Here is a 17,561-nt window from a genome sequence, read left to right as displayed (position 1 = left end):
AAAAGATATGCTCTTGGAATTTTTTTTTGGGGGGGGGGGGAGATCGGGGGTTTCTTTGGCCAATATTATATGGGAGGTCACACTACATGATCACAGTGGTCCCTTCTGGCCTTGGAGTCTAGGACTCTATGAAATCTATGAGTACAAGAGGTTGCCATTTAAAAAAAAACAGCTTGGGTTGGAAAGGGGAAGTACTAAGTTTTCATTAGGAATTTGAACTAGGGGAAATTACCTCCTTGAAAAAGATCAAGATGTTTTCTTTGGTTCATTGAATCCTGTTTTGACTACCAAATTAGAGTCCTTATCTACATAGCAGAAGTTGGCTTATGCAACATTTTATCCTATTTCATTATTTTGTTAGTTTTTCTACCTCTTGAGCATTGGCTTTTTATATTATATTTACTTCTAAAATCATGACTTTATGGCAATTTTCTTTTTAAACTACTGACATTCTATTAAATGGGAATGGGACAACCATATGTGTTTGTTTTCTGTAACTTTTATTGGTTTTGCAGTATGTTGTTCCCCTTTGCACCCCAGCGTATTTCATTTGGGAGTCTTACAGGGAGGCCAGGGGACAAATTCCAGGAGTGGCTCCTTCTAGAACAGCGATCAGGCACAGAGGAATGCTTGAGTGGAGAAGCTTGGATTGCGGCTATGTATACTATACCTGCTCTGCTGAAAGACACAGGACTCTACTTTCCAACATTGTCAAGCTCGGATCAGGCCCTCAGTGAGCTGGGGATCTAGATGACTGATGTTTGTATAGCATGTGTTCTGTTCCTTACCATGGCCTTATTTGAATGTCCACCTCCCTGGAACTCAAGATTTCCATAGGCATCTGTTGGACATGTTTGGGTGTGTTTACTGATGGACCATTTTTCTGGCTGAGGTTCCAATTGCTTTGTTTCCTCTCCATTTTTGTTAGCTGCTGTACTTGGTGGAATTGGAATATGTTGACTAATAAGCTGGCCACAGCAGCACCTGAAACCAAAGTCAGATTTTGCACCAACGATGAACATATTGTCTCCAATATCTGATAGTGTCACCTTTAAAAAATAAAACAAACTCCCCCAGAAACAAAAAATTAGATTTCAGACACAAAAGATTCTGGCTGACCTACCTATTTTATACCTGGCATATAGGACTTTCTGAGAGTCACTGAAACACCTCCTATGAGCCATACCAAACCCACTTTTCAGAGGTGCCAGCTCACATGTGTTGCTTAGTGCTTAAGGACTAAATAGTTCACTTCTGTAAGAGGATTGGACCCTGAGGGTCTGGTTCCTGTGCCGGGGAAAATAGCAGCTGTGTGGAGCCTGTCTCCCTTTTTCTGCTGCTATCCACTAGGTGGGTAATCTGTGCAACAGCAGAAGGGGGCACCTTGAACCCCCTTCCACCTCTGGGCGGCCACTCAAGCAGGGCACAATTTAGCCAATTGATAATACAGTAGCAGTAATACTAAGTATTACAGGTTTCAGAGTAACAGCCGTGTTAGTCTGTATTCACAAAAAGAAAAGGAGTACTTGTGGCACCTTAGAGACTAACCAATTTATTTGAGCATGAGCTTTCGTGAGCTACAGCTCACTTCATCGGATGCATACCGTGGAAACTGCAGCAGACTTTATATATACACAGAGAATATGAAACAATACCTCCTCCCACCCCACTGTCCTGCTGGTATGCATCCGATGAAGTGAGCTGTAGCTCACGAAAGCTCATGCTCAAATAAATTGGTTAGTCTCTAAGGTGCCACAAGTACTCCTTTTCTTTTTACTAAGTATTACAGTACAACTACATCCAGAACAATGAGGCCATGCTACTATCTTGCTTCGTGAACCAGGATTATACCATTCCCTTGGCTTCTCATCTATCTCAGAATCCAATGTAAAGTTGGGTTCTGATTTTATGAAATCTCCAAGGATTTGCTACATTCTGCTTCTCTGGCCTTATTGCCATCTTCTTCCCCTAACACTCATTCCACTCCTCCAGTCTGGGTCTCCTCTCTGCTCCTTTTCTTCTGTTCTATGCAGAATGTGCAAGTGTATGAGCTTGTCAACACAGTGGAGTAATGCTTAGGATGTGTGATTTCTAAAGCGCATTAATGTGTTGCACTGTGCAGACCCTGCTGGTCTCAAACAGTACTATATTAAAGCACATTATGGTACTTTTAGTGCACTCCAGCAGTTTCTACATGGACTAACTAATGAGCAACGCATTAGTTTGTTTTAGAAATCCCTCCTCCCCCAGCCCAGCGTACACTGCTGCTCTGTGAAGAGAAGCCCTTTGCCCCACTTTCACTTTTGCTCCCTTGGCTTCTTTCCCTCAAGCACAATGAATAAAAATCAGCTCCCAGCTACATCATGTAAATTCAGAACAATTCCATTGACTTCAGTGATAAGAATTGTTTTATTTACTAATGTAAATGCTTAAAAATGGTCACCTGTTAACATCTTTGTTGTTGGCAATTATGCAGATGCATTCTCTTTTTGAAAAGGTCTTCTCTATCCAAGCCTTTTGACCCTGAAATAGGAAAAGGGAAATCAAATATTGATATATTTGCTGAGTGGCCAATACAGTAAAATGTCTACCTCTTAGTTTCCTTCCTGAAATATAACTTTGATTGTCAAATGAGATATTTACAATGCACGTTTCAGGAGGATAGACTCCTTAAATTCTAGCATGGTACTCTCACCTACTGAGGAAAGCATGAACTCCTCCACCAAGGCATAGTGAGAGCAGGGAAGGAAGACACTAATTATGAAGATAAATGGGAATTGTGTGGGACCATTTCCCCTGCAAATGCAAACCAGAATTTATCATACCAAGCTCACAATGTTTTTGAAACTGGAATTGTAGATGAGCTAAAACAATGCCACAGGTCTGTGCAGTACAATTAGAAAGTCCATTGCAACAACATAGTTCAATTAGATTTGAAAACAATGAATGGAGAATACAGCTCAGAAACCAAGGTTTCCCAAACTCTGGGCTTGCAATCCCCATTCTCAAAACCTGTAATCTTGACCCTGAGCAGGCAAAAATTTGCCACCATTGTAACACCAAAACAAACAACTAAGTATGAAGATTTGAAAAGGATACTTTGATTTTAAAGAGGTACAAAATGTTAACCACAGTCACAATTCAAGGATATGGATAAGCCTGTCTTCTGGATGAAATTCATATTCTGTCCCTGGAGAGAAGAGTTCACGTCACTAGAGTCCCCAAAGAAGCAAAAGCATGCCACCAAAGAATAATTACTTAAATAACCAGCAAGGAGAGAGAGTTGGTCATTTAGGAAAGCCTGCACTCTTGCTCTTATTTCAAACAGTCAGGTTATCAGTGTACCAGGTAAGAGTTACCTCCCTTCATTTTGATAGGAGTTGCTGGTGAATGGAACCCATGCCATCACAGAGCATTGCAAAAGTCAAGAATTCATTAGACAGCACTTAATGAAATTCACTATGGCTTCATGAACCACATGGAACAGGTTTTCAGGCATTTTCTTAGCATCAGGAATTTGATGACATCTGAAACAGTGCAGCCTTCAGGGATTAGATACAGTGCTGTGGATCAGTATGGCCTGGTCTTATTTCTTTCCAGACATTGCTTTGGCACCATCCGTGTAAATTGCTTTTCGCTGCTCGCACTGAAAATGGAACATTATAAATGAACATTCTCCTTGTATGTGTTTGACACAGCTTTAGAAGACAGCAAGTCTTTTGCAGTAGTACCAGCAGAAATATAGCTCAAATATGCTGGAAGGTTTGTAGCATCAAAGACATTGGATATTCATGAAGCTGAATTGCTGAATAATCACTTTTCCTGAGTTTTGAAATCCGTTCACTCCCTGATTTCTTGAGCCACATGGCTAATACGGCATAGAACAGTGCTATCTGAGAAAATACAGCTGCTTCAGCCTCTGTAACTTTTGAAACCATGTATAACGTGAAGGAAAGCCTAAGATTTCCTGTAATGTTAGATGGCTTTTGCAGTTGCATGATTGTACAGATATCAAATAAGATGATACCTACTGACAATGCCAGTCTGAGTAATCCAGTCTTGTTACATTTTCCAGGCTTCAGGCTTTCTTTTCCCCAAATCCACAATCCAATTCAGTGTTCCCTTTTTAAATATTGCAGTAACTTTGAAGACATTGTGCTCTTGGCAGCAGCCAGCATTTTAGAGCACGTTATAACCGGTGGTTTTGAATCAACTGATGTAAAACCCATGTGTCATTGTATGCTGCATTTCCTTTTACTTTTCTGAGCTATCACTGAAACCTGTTGCTGCTTCCTTCATTTTGAAACCGCCAATCTTTCAGAATCAACCCTTGGCCAGAAGTGAGCTCCACAGACAGATAGATGCAATGTGGTTTTGTAAGGCTCAGCAGTGCTGTCATCCAGTTTTCCAGTTCGGGAGCACATTTTGCCATTGTCCATGTGCATGGGTAGTTGTGCTTTGTGGTACACATTAAATAAATTGGACTTGTACCATTTTGCATAAGGTAAATCCAGGCACACCTACAACACCATCCTCCCATAAGAGATTAATCATGTTTCACTCGTCGAGTCTCTAGCAGCATGCTGTGCTAGTCTACACCAAACCCCTAATTGGGGTACTTATATCAATGTAAAAAGAAAAGGAGTACTTGTGGCACCTTAGAGACTAACCAATTTATTTGAGCATGAGCTTTCGTGAGCCACAGCTCACTTCATCAGATGCATACCGTGGAAACTGCAGCAGACTTTATATATACACAGAGAATATGAAACAATACCTCCTCCCACCCCACTGTCCTGCTGGTAATAGCTTATCTAAAGTAATCATCAGGTTAGGCCATTTCCAGCACAAATCCAGGTTTTCTCACCCTCCACCCCCCCACACAAATTCACTCTCCTGCTGGTGATAGCCCATCCAAAGTGACAACTCTTTACACAATGTGCATGATAATCAAGTTAGGCCATTTCCTGCACAAATCCAGGTTGAGCTATTACCAGCAGGAGAGTGAGTTTGTGTGTGTATGGGGGTGGGTTTTTGGAGGGGGGTGAGGGAGTGAGAGAACCTGGATTTGTGCAGGAAATGGCCTAACTTGATTATCATGCACATTGTGTAAAGAGTTGTCACTTTGGATGGGCTATCACCAGCAGGAGAGTGAATTTGTGTGGGGGGGTGGAGGGTGAGAAAACCTGGATTTGTGCTGGAAATGGCCTAACCTGATGATTACTTTAGATAAGCTATTACCAGCAGGACAGTGGGGTGGGAGGAGGTATTGTTTCATATTCTCTGTGTATATATAAAGTCTGCTGCAGTTTCCACGGTACGCATCTGATGAAGTGAGCTGTGGCTCACGAAAGCTCATGCTCAAATAAATTGGTTAGTCTCTAAGGTGCCACAAGTACTCCTTTTCTTTTTGCGAATACAGACTAACACGGCTGTTACTCTGAAATATAGCAATGTAGTGGTTTTAAAGGGGTATGGCATTCCAGGCTTGTGTTTATCCAATTTTTTTGCCATTTTAAATATACTGAATTTTGTGTGTGTGGCCTTTCATAACTCCCCTCTCCGAGTGCTCAGCTACTATAGAAATGGGGACCCTGTAAGTGCCCGGATAGATACATCCTCTCCAGGAACCCCTCAAGGGATCTGTAACCCCCAGTTTTGGAAACTCTAGTGTAAGCATTTCAGGGGAGATAAGTTCAGGATGTGGTTGATAAGCGATGCTGTGCATGTGACTTCTCCACACAGAATACTGAAAAGAGAACCTGACAATCATCAAAATAACTGGATTGTACACCGCCAATGCAGGTTGTTATTTCACCCTATTCTTTTTACTCTGCAAAGACAGCCAATTTTTCATTGCTACTTGATCTTCTTCACGGAGAAGTATTAAAGTTAGTTACAATTTGGAGCAACAACCTGAAGTCTAAGGCTCTCTGTTCTGCATTTATGTTTGGAAGGAAAGCTTTTGCAGTTCAGTTTCTCAAGTGAGCTCTAGAGTATATCTGAATTCCCAGCTGTGCATTCATTGTATTATATGTTTCAGAGTGGTAGCCGTGTTAGTCTGTATCAGCAAAAACAATGAGGAGTCCTTGTGGCACCTTTGAGACTAACAAATTTATTTCGGAATAAGCTTTTATGGGCTAAAACCCACTTCATCAGATGCATTGTATTATCATTATTTTTAATAAAGTCTGTTATCTGCCACTGCACTTAAAAAAGCATTGCACACCCACACCTCAAATGCACCACATACAACTAATACATGACACACTTATTTTTCAGTGCTAATGAGAGGAACGGGAAAGCAGGCATTATAGATCAGTGGAATAAAAACTCACAAAGCACGTTCAGTCAGCCTTTGAAGTTTCACTGCCCTTGTCTGTTTAATCTTCTTACTCAGAGCTTGATTATCCAGTGCAAATACTTAAGCAGACACATCCACTGTCAGAAAATAGGCACCTTATCCACTTACTTGATATGGATTTTGCACAATTCTGAAAAGCTGCTACGATCACTCTGGATGGGAATTTATTTGGTTTCTTGAGAAAAATATAAGCATGCATACTGTCCCTAGTGAGTTTGGAAAAACTAAGTACTTTTTAACAGCCTCTGAACAGAAGAATTTTGAAAGGATTATGACAGATTAACTACAGTTTTCAGGCCAAGTGCCAGTAGGTGTATTTATGCTGAGAGACAAATAGGTATTGCCAGCAAGATCATGCCACTAAAGCTCTCTGCAGGTTTTCTATTGATCTGTAGGAAACACAAAAGTGCTAGACCTAAACTCATTGAGTGTACTGAAGTTCAAAACTGCTTATTATTACAAACACAAAATGCTCTAATCAAAACCGAATCTTGGAAAGACGCATTTCAAATGCTAGTGGCATATTTATTCTCCTTTGTGAAAACTGACAAAGGTCTCTTCAATTAAGGTAAAACAAAACAAAACAAAACAAAACAAAACCTTTGCTAATTCTTGGCTTCCAGCCTTGAATCTACTGCTCTGTCTGGAAAGAACTTTAATTAATATTCGGCTTTACTCTCCCACCACAGGGTTTTGAGTAGTTCCCACTGCCACCAATGAGAGGTGCTTGTATCCTGCAGTGAGAATGGAGACCACTGTTGCTTAGTATGTTGACCATGCAGGTTATAAGACCTAGGCTTTCAAAATATGCTCCATAGTTAAAAATCTGAGCAATAATTAATGTTAGAAAAGACAACTGTCCTTTTTGCTGTGCACTGAGAGCCCACAAAGCAGCCTGCTGCTCATACTCAGAGAAAGGCATGTACAGGACCAGAGATGTGCAGCACTACTGAATGAGTAAACAAGTATTTTTCATGTTTGATACGTGGTCTGAGGGGGAAATCCCATTTCACTCCAGCTGGCTGGTAAAATGAAATAAAAATTATTTGGACTGTTTTGGAAAGTCTGATTAAACAATTACAGGGCTTGATCCTCAGTCCTTACTTGGGCAAAGCTTTCACTGAAGTTTGGTGTAAAGACAGCAAACAGCTTTGGTACCAGAGTTGTGTATGCATTAGCTGAACCTGCAGAGAAAGAGATGTAAGAATCAAGCTACCCATCTGGAAATTTCATACTGCACCTTTTCCCCCCTACTCTCTATTTCGTCGTCAGGTGCTGTGAATTTTCAGTTACTGTATATTTGCATTGAGCAATGGTGACATTTAGTGACCAGCTGTATTTATCATAGTTGAATGGTCATTATAGATAGTGTGAGTTTCCTTGGGCCATGCCTCTCTTGGTTTCAGTGCAGATCCTCAGCTAATGTAAACTGTTACAGCTCCATAAAGGAGCTATGACAAGAGAGGATGGAATCTTCAGAGATTTTAGCTGCTATAATCTAAGTCTCAGCTAAGTATGTGGAAATTGTGGTGTGGCAGATTTTCATGGGGACAGCAAAAGGCACATCCCTGACACACAGACCACCCTCTATCAAATTTGCAAAGCATGGGGGCACTAGTGTGTTTCAAAGACAAGGTTGCCAGAATTTTTTTGAAATGGGGTAAACAATATTTTCCCTTAGCCTTGTTCTCAGAAAGACTGAACTGGATTGGCTGAAATAAAAAATAAAATAATAATAAAAAATATCAGCCCGAGGCAGACAGCATGGAAAAATTTAGCCTGACTGGTTCAAGTTTGACAAAATTAAATAACCTAAAAACAGAGTCTTATAATGGGAAGTGTTGAGCAACCTTCATAACAGGCAGAGCAACCAGCCCCACCTATAATAGTGTTGTCACAAAGTGTCCAGTTCTGCAAGATGGAATCAATGGGAATATAGGGAGTGTGGCCCATGCAGGATGCGACTCCATAGGGTACAGCAGTAATTTATATTCTGCTGTAAAATCATTAAGTCTCAATTGGGACTAGAAGATGACCACATTAGCTGAAGCTGGAGAGGCTTAGCAAAGGGTTCTATATCATATTAATTAGCAGCCTTTCCTCTAGTAACACACAGTGTCTTTGCTACACACACATTCTGTAACAGGAGGTAAAACTGTCCCAAATGTATATATGATTATTTTCAAAAATGTGTGTTTAATACAAGCTCATATTGAATGGAATATTTAGAGGCTAGATTAGCTGGATAGCAGGTATTAAATGGAAAAATCTATCTTATGCCCCTCCCCAAAATATTGTGCCTTAAATGACAATAAATTATTGATATGTATGAGGTCTCAACTCAGCAAGATATTTAAGTATGTGTGTAACTTTAATAGGATTTCATATACTTAACATTTTGCATATGCTTACATTTCTTGCTGAATTGGAGCCTGAAAACTAAATCAATGGCAGTTATTTACACACACAGTCATAAAAACCAAAGTGACCTCAACTACACAGACACAAAACTGATTTGCAGTGGAGTTTTACCTCCAGTATCAAGGCAGAACTGGGCCCTGCAAAATCAACATCAGAAATATTTGGAATAATCTCCATTAAAAGTCACATTCTAAAAAGGAGATGAAGTTACAGGTCCCAGAAAGAACAGCTACTTGACTTCTGATGAGACAATCAGGAAATACAGATTTGCATTCGGGATCTGATAGTTAATATTCTTTGAGACCTTATTATTATTAATTATTAAGAAGATAGCTGGTATAGCTACTTCCACCTTTTCATGTTCTCTGTATGTATATATATATATATATATATATATATATATATCTTCTTACTATATGTTCCATTCTATGTATCCAATAAAGTGGGCTGTAGCCCACGAAAGCTTATGCTCAAATAAATTTGTTAGTCTCTAAGGTGCCACAAGTACCCCTGTTCTTTTTATTATTTCAGATTTCCTTTTTTAAAGGGCATTTTAATCTGTCTTTCTGTGCTACAAAGAAGTGGCTACATTTCCTGAAAGGATGGCCTTTCTGGCAGTTTATTATTTTATGCTGACCCACTACATTATAAATTACTTTAAACATGCAACTTTATAAGTCAGGTCTTCAGCTTGTGTAAACTGGCATAGCTCCACTGACAACAATGAAGCTACTCAATTTTCCACTGACGCTTATGGAGCTACGCCAGTTTATACCAGTGAGGATTTGGCCCTATATCTTTTTATATATATATATATATATATATATATATATATATATATATATATAATTTTTTTACAGTTGGTCAAGAATTCATACAAAAGATACACCGCTGGTATCAACAAACTGAAATTATTCTGATAGGAATAATATATGCTCCTACGATAGCCTTGTTGAAGTGAATGAATTAATCACATTCTTTCATTTATGTGAAAAGGTATTTTAAAAGAGGACACTATGAACAACGGTGTGTTAGAAAGTAAATCTACCACAGCAAGGGTTTGATAAATTGGAAAAGGTGCTGCTATATCCTAAATCTGAAGTATTATCTTAGCTTGTAACAACTAAAAAAAATGGCAAGAGGTAAATGCAGGACATACTCGTGCATTAAACCTTTTAATTTTCATACTTTAACACTAAAACACTGGTGCAAGATTTCATGATACATGTTGCTGTACCTCTGTGATTAGAATAGGATGCTTTATTCAACAGGGAACAACAGGCTCAATCCTACACACCCTTATGCACATGGAAGTAGCCTCATTAACTTCAATTGACTATTTGTGAGAGTAAGGATTATTCATATAAGTGTTTGCAAGACTGGGCCCTAAATCACAGATCTAATTAGTACTAGTGGGAGTTGCATAGTGCCTTGAACATGCATTCCTCCTAAGCTATCCTCACTTTGCTATGATCGCAGGATGCACAAACACCAATAATACATGGATGATGACGAGTGGCGAAATTCAATATTTGAATTATTCATTCTTTCAAAGGATTTATAATTACATTTTAAAATGGGGTGGGCTGGAAGGGGAAGGAATACTGGTATATGAATTAATGCTAGGCAGGCTGTAAAATACGAACCCATTTAATAACTGCATAGTAAAATTCCTATTTATAATTAAAATGTATAAAATGTTTAAAAAAACACTTTTTGAGAAGGAGGACTCTTAAAATACAATAACCTTTAATCTCAAGTGACTGTATGACACACAAATTGATGTTTCTTCTGGAAACAAGTTGCACAAACATACATTTCAACCCGCACCCCCTAGTATGTTTACATTCAGGCTATATACTATTTACCCAATTTACCCTTAAGAAATTAACTTTAATTTGCAGCCCATGCTGTACTTTTTTCCTGGGAGCAAGAATCTGCAGGCAAAAGTCTGCTAAATAGTTCTGGCAGTAAAGAATTTGCTACTTGCTGTGGCTAATTTTACACTCAGTAAAGCAATTACTTTACACACACTGGTTGGTACGTAAGCTATAATTGAATATGTCATGGCAGAGTTGGCCGCACTTTGTGCCCTGCTGCCTTCTGTTATTTTGAAAACACAAAGAATTTCCAAATAGTTTAACCCTTAGGCTGCTGTGGTAGCACAGCAACACTCCCCGCATTATTTTAGCGGCCATAATGGAAACACTGGAACTCAATGGTTAAAACTCCATTCTGGAGAGACTAAAAATAAATAATTAAAATAAAAACACTATTATATAAGAAAGAATTTTTTGGAAATGCCAACACTATTTGAGAACTTTCTAAAAATTTGAATATTCCAGGATCGAAATCGTCCCAGAAAGTGAAAGCAATAGACAATTTCAAAATTGGTTTTTAAAAAATGTTTGAATAAAGGCAATTTTCAGCATATGCGCTCAACCCTCTATCAGTCCTTACAGAAGTAAAAATTCCACAGCAGTCAATGGAGGTTGATGTCAATAGGAGTTTTGCTTGAGTAAGGAATGACTACGCACAGCAGGCTGGGCCCATTGTGACTAGAATATAGCATGTTCTGGTATGTTAAGGCACACTTTTGTATAGCGTCCAATGAGATGGATATTTTCTGAAGTCAGGAAAAAATATAGCCCTTAACTTCAACAAAAGATAATACAAACTGGTTATAAATAAATGAAATACTTTACTACTAATGATGCTGACATGTTGTAAGCATTTACTACTGCATCTGTCTAAAAATGACAACTTACCAACATATTCTGCACTAAAAAATTAATTGAAGACACGTGTAAATTAAAATAATTACCAGGCAAACTTGATACACAGTGGGGTACATTAATCTTCACTGTCCTCTCAGGAAAGCCCCTTTGATAAAGTCAGGTGTGCTGATACGCATGGCTCTGCCTATGGCCCCGTGGGAGAATACAAGAAAAAGATAATTGCACTGATGGTTGATATTACCTTTTCTGTGGAGCTCCTCCTTGGGCACCTGGGACCCACCATGGTAGGTTTCAGTAGCATGGCTGCATTGGAGTCATGCTGCCAGAGAGCTGACAGATAACAAAAGCTGAACCTGGCCTACCATGGATCCACCAGTTTTGCAAGTTTTGCGGTTGAGCTCCATGGCCATTTCTGGGATGTTGTGAGGGAGGATCTCAGTGAGTTGATCCTCATTGAGACTTCTGACCCTCAGAGCCTCCTCCTATGTATTTTATCATGAGAAGGCACCATCTGCTCCATGAGATACAGAAACACCATAACTAGAAAGGATACTGGTGACGTAAATGTTCTTCATCTTTTTGTCAGGGAGAACAGATAGCAATGCAGGCCTGAATCAGAATCATGTTTTGTACTCTTATCAGACTTCCATAATACTCAAGTATCATCAGAATCTGATAAATCCCAGTTAAAGAGAAGAAAGTCTGGTTATCAGAGGGTGAGTACTGAAACAAACACTGAGTTCCAAAACTGAAAGACTACTAATTGATTTTCACTCAGTTTGGGAAAAAAAGAAAACCACCAGCCAAACTAGCATTCCTTTTGTATTTGTCACAAATATAATGCCAGCTTAGCATTCACACACTTAGGTGGGGAAAAATTTGTTTTATATACTTGTCTATCAGCTACAGAATTTCTCCTTATTATTGTCCGACAGACATTACTTGCTTATTCTGAAACATAGTTTAAAGACAGATTTCCAACTATTTACAAAATTAATTTTGAAAGTTGCCCTGTTCTCCCTTTTCCTTCTTGCAATTCCTATTTCAAGTTACACTTCCTTCACAATAAACAATGAAAAGCTTAGGAAGTAGCCTAATTGTATCACTGTAATTGCACCTTAATTGTAGCATCCAACTTAGCATAATTATTTATGGATCTTTTTAACCTTAATCACAATTATATTTGATCACATTAAAAAAGAACGCAAAATAGAAGATGGTCAAAAATACACAGAAAAGTAGTTTTAAAACAAGTCAAATGTCCTACCTGCTTGTTGCTGGAAAGTTTTGTTTCCGATTTTGGAAATATGATTTACGTGTAATAGAAATAAGTTAAATTTAACTGAGTTTCTGTTCCACCTTTCCTTTTATTGTTAGATTTCTCTCATCTTTCTGCTAGGACTTCCAGCCTCTCTGAAGTCCCTTAGTATCCCCAATGAGATGGGTTTCCACCACTTTAAGAAGAGAATCTCATATGATAACCATGTGAGCAACTTCTTTGTTCAAACCAATCTCATGACTCCTTTGAAGGTAATCCTTTAGAAGTCTCATGACCCATCTCTCTGCCCACAGGGTATTTTCATCTCTTGGTGGAACAAGGCACAACAAATCTACTTTGATAGTGCCCAAATCTCCAATTTGTTAAACCTTCTTTTCTCTCTCAAACAGTGGCTTTACTCACTATAAGAATGCCGGCACTGCAGAAAGGCTAAATGCAGAGCTGAAACTTTTAATTTGAAGTGTCCCCTCCCTTCTGCTAAAATTTCAACTTTATTTGCATAATTGAGACAATTGGACATAATAGCCCTTTCAGGGGTCCTCATTAGACGTACAGCTCTACATTCTTTGAAAATGGGGGGAAAAAGAGGTCATACAGCATTAATTATATCTAATCCTTTTTAGAACAATTTGAAGTTAGGCAAGATGTCTGTATTGAAATAGCCAAAGTAGTAAATAAGCCATCCATTATGGAACTTTATACTTTACATATCACACACATTTTCATCCCCCGTTGCTGCTGCCACTTGAATTAATTCATTTACAATGAAAGTTTCTTCTGTATCTTCCATTACTTGTACATTATTAATGGCAGATGACACAATCTGTGGTTAGCATTTCTTTTTGCTGCTCTAACTTCCTGTGAAATGATAGATCTTACTTGTTCTTTAAGCTACCAACATAGTGAATGACAATAAATACAGGCCACATCTCTGACATACTTAAATATGATCTAATTCACCTCCTTTCTTGCACTGTATTGTAAAAACAGGCAGCCTGTTAGACTCTAGCTTTATTTCAAGGTTCCTTTATCCAGGCACTCAATCCCATCCTCAACATTCTAAGACCACATCAGTTTTGGATTGGCAAAGAAACGTTTTCACAGACAAACTTTCAATGCATCCCCTTCCCTGAAGGCCAGTAAATCCACTTAGGGCTAGACCATGCACTTCTTACTCAGGCAAAACTTCCACTGATTTCACAGTGATAGACTTCAATGTCAGTTTTAGCTGAATGAGAAGGAAGGATTAGACCACCATCTGAGAAATGATGATGCCAAAGCAATTTTGGACTCAATTTTTGTCTGTCACTTTCTACTAAATCTACCCCCATTTCAAAACAGTTACAAACTGAGAGCACATGTTATAAATACCCATGTAGGTTCAGAGAGAACCCTCCCTTTGCCCACTTACTCAGGGGCATTTCTCATTAAGGGCCTGATCCCAAGTTCATTAAAGTTAATGGAAGACTTTTCATAGATTGAAATTCAGTAGACATTGGATCAGATTCTTAGAGCATATATTGCAACTGTACTCAAAAGCAGTATCAGCTTCTACTTTGTTTCTGGGTGCAGTTCAAGTCACTGGTTCTGAGTTTTGAAGTCACATATTGTTTAAGTCCTGGTTGTATTAGAAACCACCTTGCTCCTTGTATCCAAACAAGAAAGACAAATTGCTGAAGAGCTCTTGATGATGGCTCTTAAAAGGTATGCGTCTGGAAGTTGGAGCTATATGGTGAAATCCTGGTCCCATTGAAGTCAGTGGGAGTTTTGCCATTGACTTCAGTGAGGACACAATTTCACCCATGGTGCCCTTGATGCAGAGTGCTTAGCTTTGGAACTCATTTTTTTTCGGAGAAGTTGACCTTTTGGGCCAACTATGGGTAAATTTTCAAAACTGGCTAGTTATTTAGCCAGGTTTTTGACTGACAGAGTAGGGTAAGTGGGATTATGTTCCTTTTCTGGGGGTTTGTTGAATTCTATTTAGCTGACAGTTGTCTATTTTATTGGTGGCTTTACCAGTTATGTCCATGTATCCCTCCTTCCCATGGCACATTTCCTAAATCAACGAACAACAAGAGAAACCTGGACTTACAGCTGCCCCATGTGAAGCCACTGGAAGTTCTGTGCACAGAGTAGAAGCAAAACCAGGCTCAGAGGAAAGAAAATATTTTCCTAAATTAAGTTGTGATTTTTACTGATACTTTTTTTAATGTGAATTTTACAGTGACTTTTTTAATCGACAGAGTTGACAGCCCTGCCAGGGGACCTTGCCCTAGACAGCATAAGAGCACTTATGCTCCATTTTAAGTAACTAGACTGATGAAAGGCAAACAAGCAGTTTCAATCTTCAATGAAAGGACAAGCACAAGGAAAACTGTCCCTGTTTAATCATATTTAGTTAAATGCAGTGCTGATTTCAGACAGCTTCTGCACACAGTAATGAGAATGTCTCTACCATTTGCTGCCTCAGATTATCTAGAATAAAAGCTAATCTTATGAAAAATGTCCATGGATTTTAAAAGAAACATAAATGTTATCAATATCTAGAAGAATCATAATTTGGGTATTATGAATTATGAGAAAGCCTTTAAGGTTTCAGATAAACACCACCACCCTCTCATGAGCACCTTCCTATGGGGGTTCAGAAAATACAGTATCGGATTATATCTCTCAAGTAGAATTTTACTAAAATGGGGGAGGGAGAGGTTAATTCATAGGATATGCCATACTGGACCAAGCTACTGGTCCATCTACTCTAGAGTCTTGTGTACTTGATACTTCACAGGAATGAAAAAAACCCATAATGCATTAAACAAATTGTGCAGTGTAGAATTGTATTTGGTGGCAAAAACCCTGCCTGGCCCCTGCATGTTATCTGTTTACACTCTGAAGCATGAGATATACTAGATGTACATATACACATGCAGAGTAAAGGGAAGACATATTTGATTTAAGATATCTAGAATCACTGTAGACATAACAGAGACTAGAAATAAACATCTACTGGGCCTCCTGATGGAAACAGTCAGTCTAGCTATTAATCTATTGACCCAATCTAAGGTGATAACAGAAACCCATTAGTCTAGATTATGCAAATTAGAATGGAATAAGTGACATCAGAAATCAAATATAAAATTGTCTAGGCTGAATTATCAATGAAGACTATTTCACCAAAGGGGGAAAATCATTTTCTACATCCTTGTCATAACAACTGTTAAAAGTTAATTGATTTATCTTAAGTCATACATGACTAGCTATTCAATTTAAAACAAAACAAAACAAAAAATCCAATCTCCAATTACTCACGGTCTGTGGATAAAATGGCAATGCACAGTATTGTAACTCAGTGGCAGATACCTGATGGTTGATAAACGAGTAGTTCTAAACACCAGTGTTGTCACATGCATTGTTGTTGCAGCCATGTTAGTCCCAAATATTAGAAAAACAAGTTTGTTTCTCTCACAGAAGTTGGTCCAATAAAAGATATTACCTCACCTACCTGGTCCCTCTAATGTTGGGACTTCACAATTCCCCATGTAAAATTACAGGAGATGCCTTGGGAATATTTTGGTGGATAAGATGGTGGTCCCTCTGCTCTGAAGCAACTTGGCAACTTTAGGTAAGGGAAGAAACAATTATGTATGTATGAAAAAACAAAATAAACCATGGAATGTACCATGCATGTTACTATAATAGTTAGAACAAATTGACAAAAAATATGTCCTTCCATAGTAAAGCCTAAACACCTTATTGTTTGATTTACCTGTCCCATAAGGTACTACATGGAAACAGGAAGAAGCCACTGGCGTTGACTTTCTAATGTATGATTCTGTCAACTTCATTCAAAGTGCACATTCAGATGTCAAATGGATAACACACATGCATGAAAAAAATGTCATTCTCAGAGAAAATGCAGCTATATGAAGTGAGCTGTAGCTCACGAAAGCTTATGCGCTAATAAATTGGTTAGTCTCTAAGGTGCCACTAGTACTCCTTTTCTTTTTGCGAATACAGACTAACACGGCTGCTACTCTGAAACCTGTCATAAAAGACAATGTTTATGGATGCCTGCACTCATACTATGGAAAGACTTGTGGATCTTGGAGTTTGTTTTGTGAAATAGCTTGCTATAAATGCATTGTGTACTAAAAGGATAAAGATATGCATCTCTCCACTATCACAGAGGGGCTCCCCAAATTCTCTCCCTTAGTCTGTGATACTTCTTGTGTACCAGGGATGGAGGTGCTTGTAGGGAACAGGAATGAGAGATTGTGGAAATCAATTAATTTGTTTTCCCATTTAAACAAAATGCTCTCGCGCAAAGAGGGAAGCAACAGCCCTCACCAAAGACAGTTATACTACTAACACCCTTCGCTGCCAACATGTTATTTATTCCGGACTTCACTGATAACATAACCTCTCCCTTTAGAATCTGTTATCTTAGAAGATAAGGACATACCTGATCTGCTATTTGTATTACAACTAATCCATGCTCTGGTTTAAATGGTTGTGAAAATTTTATATCAATTTTGAATTACAGAATCTGAAACTTTAAAAAAAAGACTTACAAATGTATACTAATAGGACATTGTGTATTTATAAAAGAACAATATAAAACCCAATAATTCAATCAACCAATTTTACCTAAGGCCAATGGCAGAATAGTTTCCATTTTTTGACTGGCATGCTTGAGGAGGCCTGAATCCTGCACAGAGCTTGGTTAAGAAGTTACCATTAAGGATAAAATATATTATATACT

General features: G+C 38.5%; 1 protein-coding gene across 1 annotated transcript in view; it reads right to left on the bottom strand.

Annotated features, from left to right (window-relative positions):
• TRPM1 (transient receptor potential cation channel subfamily M member 1) overlaps positions 1–17,561 on the bottom strand; it is a 142,059-nt gene that overhangs the window by 67,965 nt on the left and 56,533 nt on the right. The window contains exons 2-3 of the mRNA XM_077829323.1: positions 2,444–2,523; positions 789–984 (exon numbers count right to left, since the gene is read on the bottom strand). Of these exons, the coding sequence (XP_077685449.1) occupies positions 789–984; positions 2,444–2,523 (276 nt within the window). The remainder of the gene's footprint in view (positions 1–788; positions 985–2,443; positions 2,524–17,561) is intronic.

This window comes from Eretmochelys imbricata, chromosome 10 (assembly GCF_965152235.1).
Source record: "Eretmochelys imbricata isolate rEreImb1 chromosome 10, rEreImb1.hap1, whole genome shotgun sequence".
Taxonomy (NCBI): domain Eukaryota; kingdom Metazoa; phylum Chordata; order Testudines; family Cheloniidae; genus Eretmochelys; species Eretmochelys imbricata.
The sequence above is the reverse complement of the archived record's forward strand: the minus strand, read 5'-3'. Positions and strand labels throughout refer to the sequence as shown.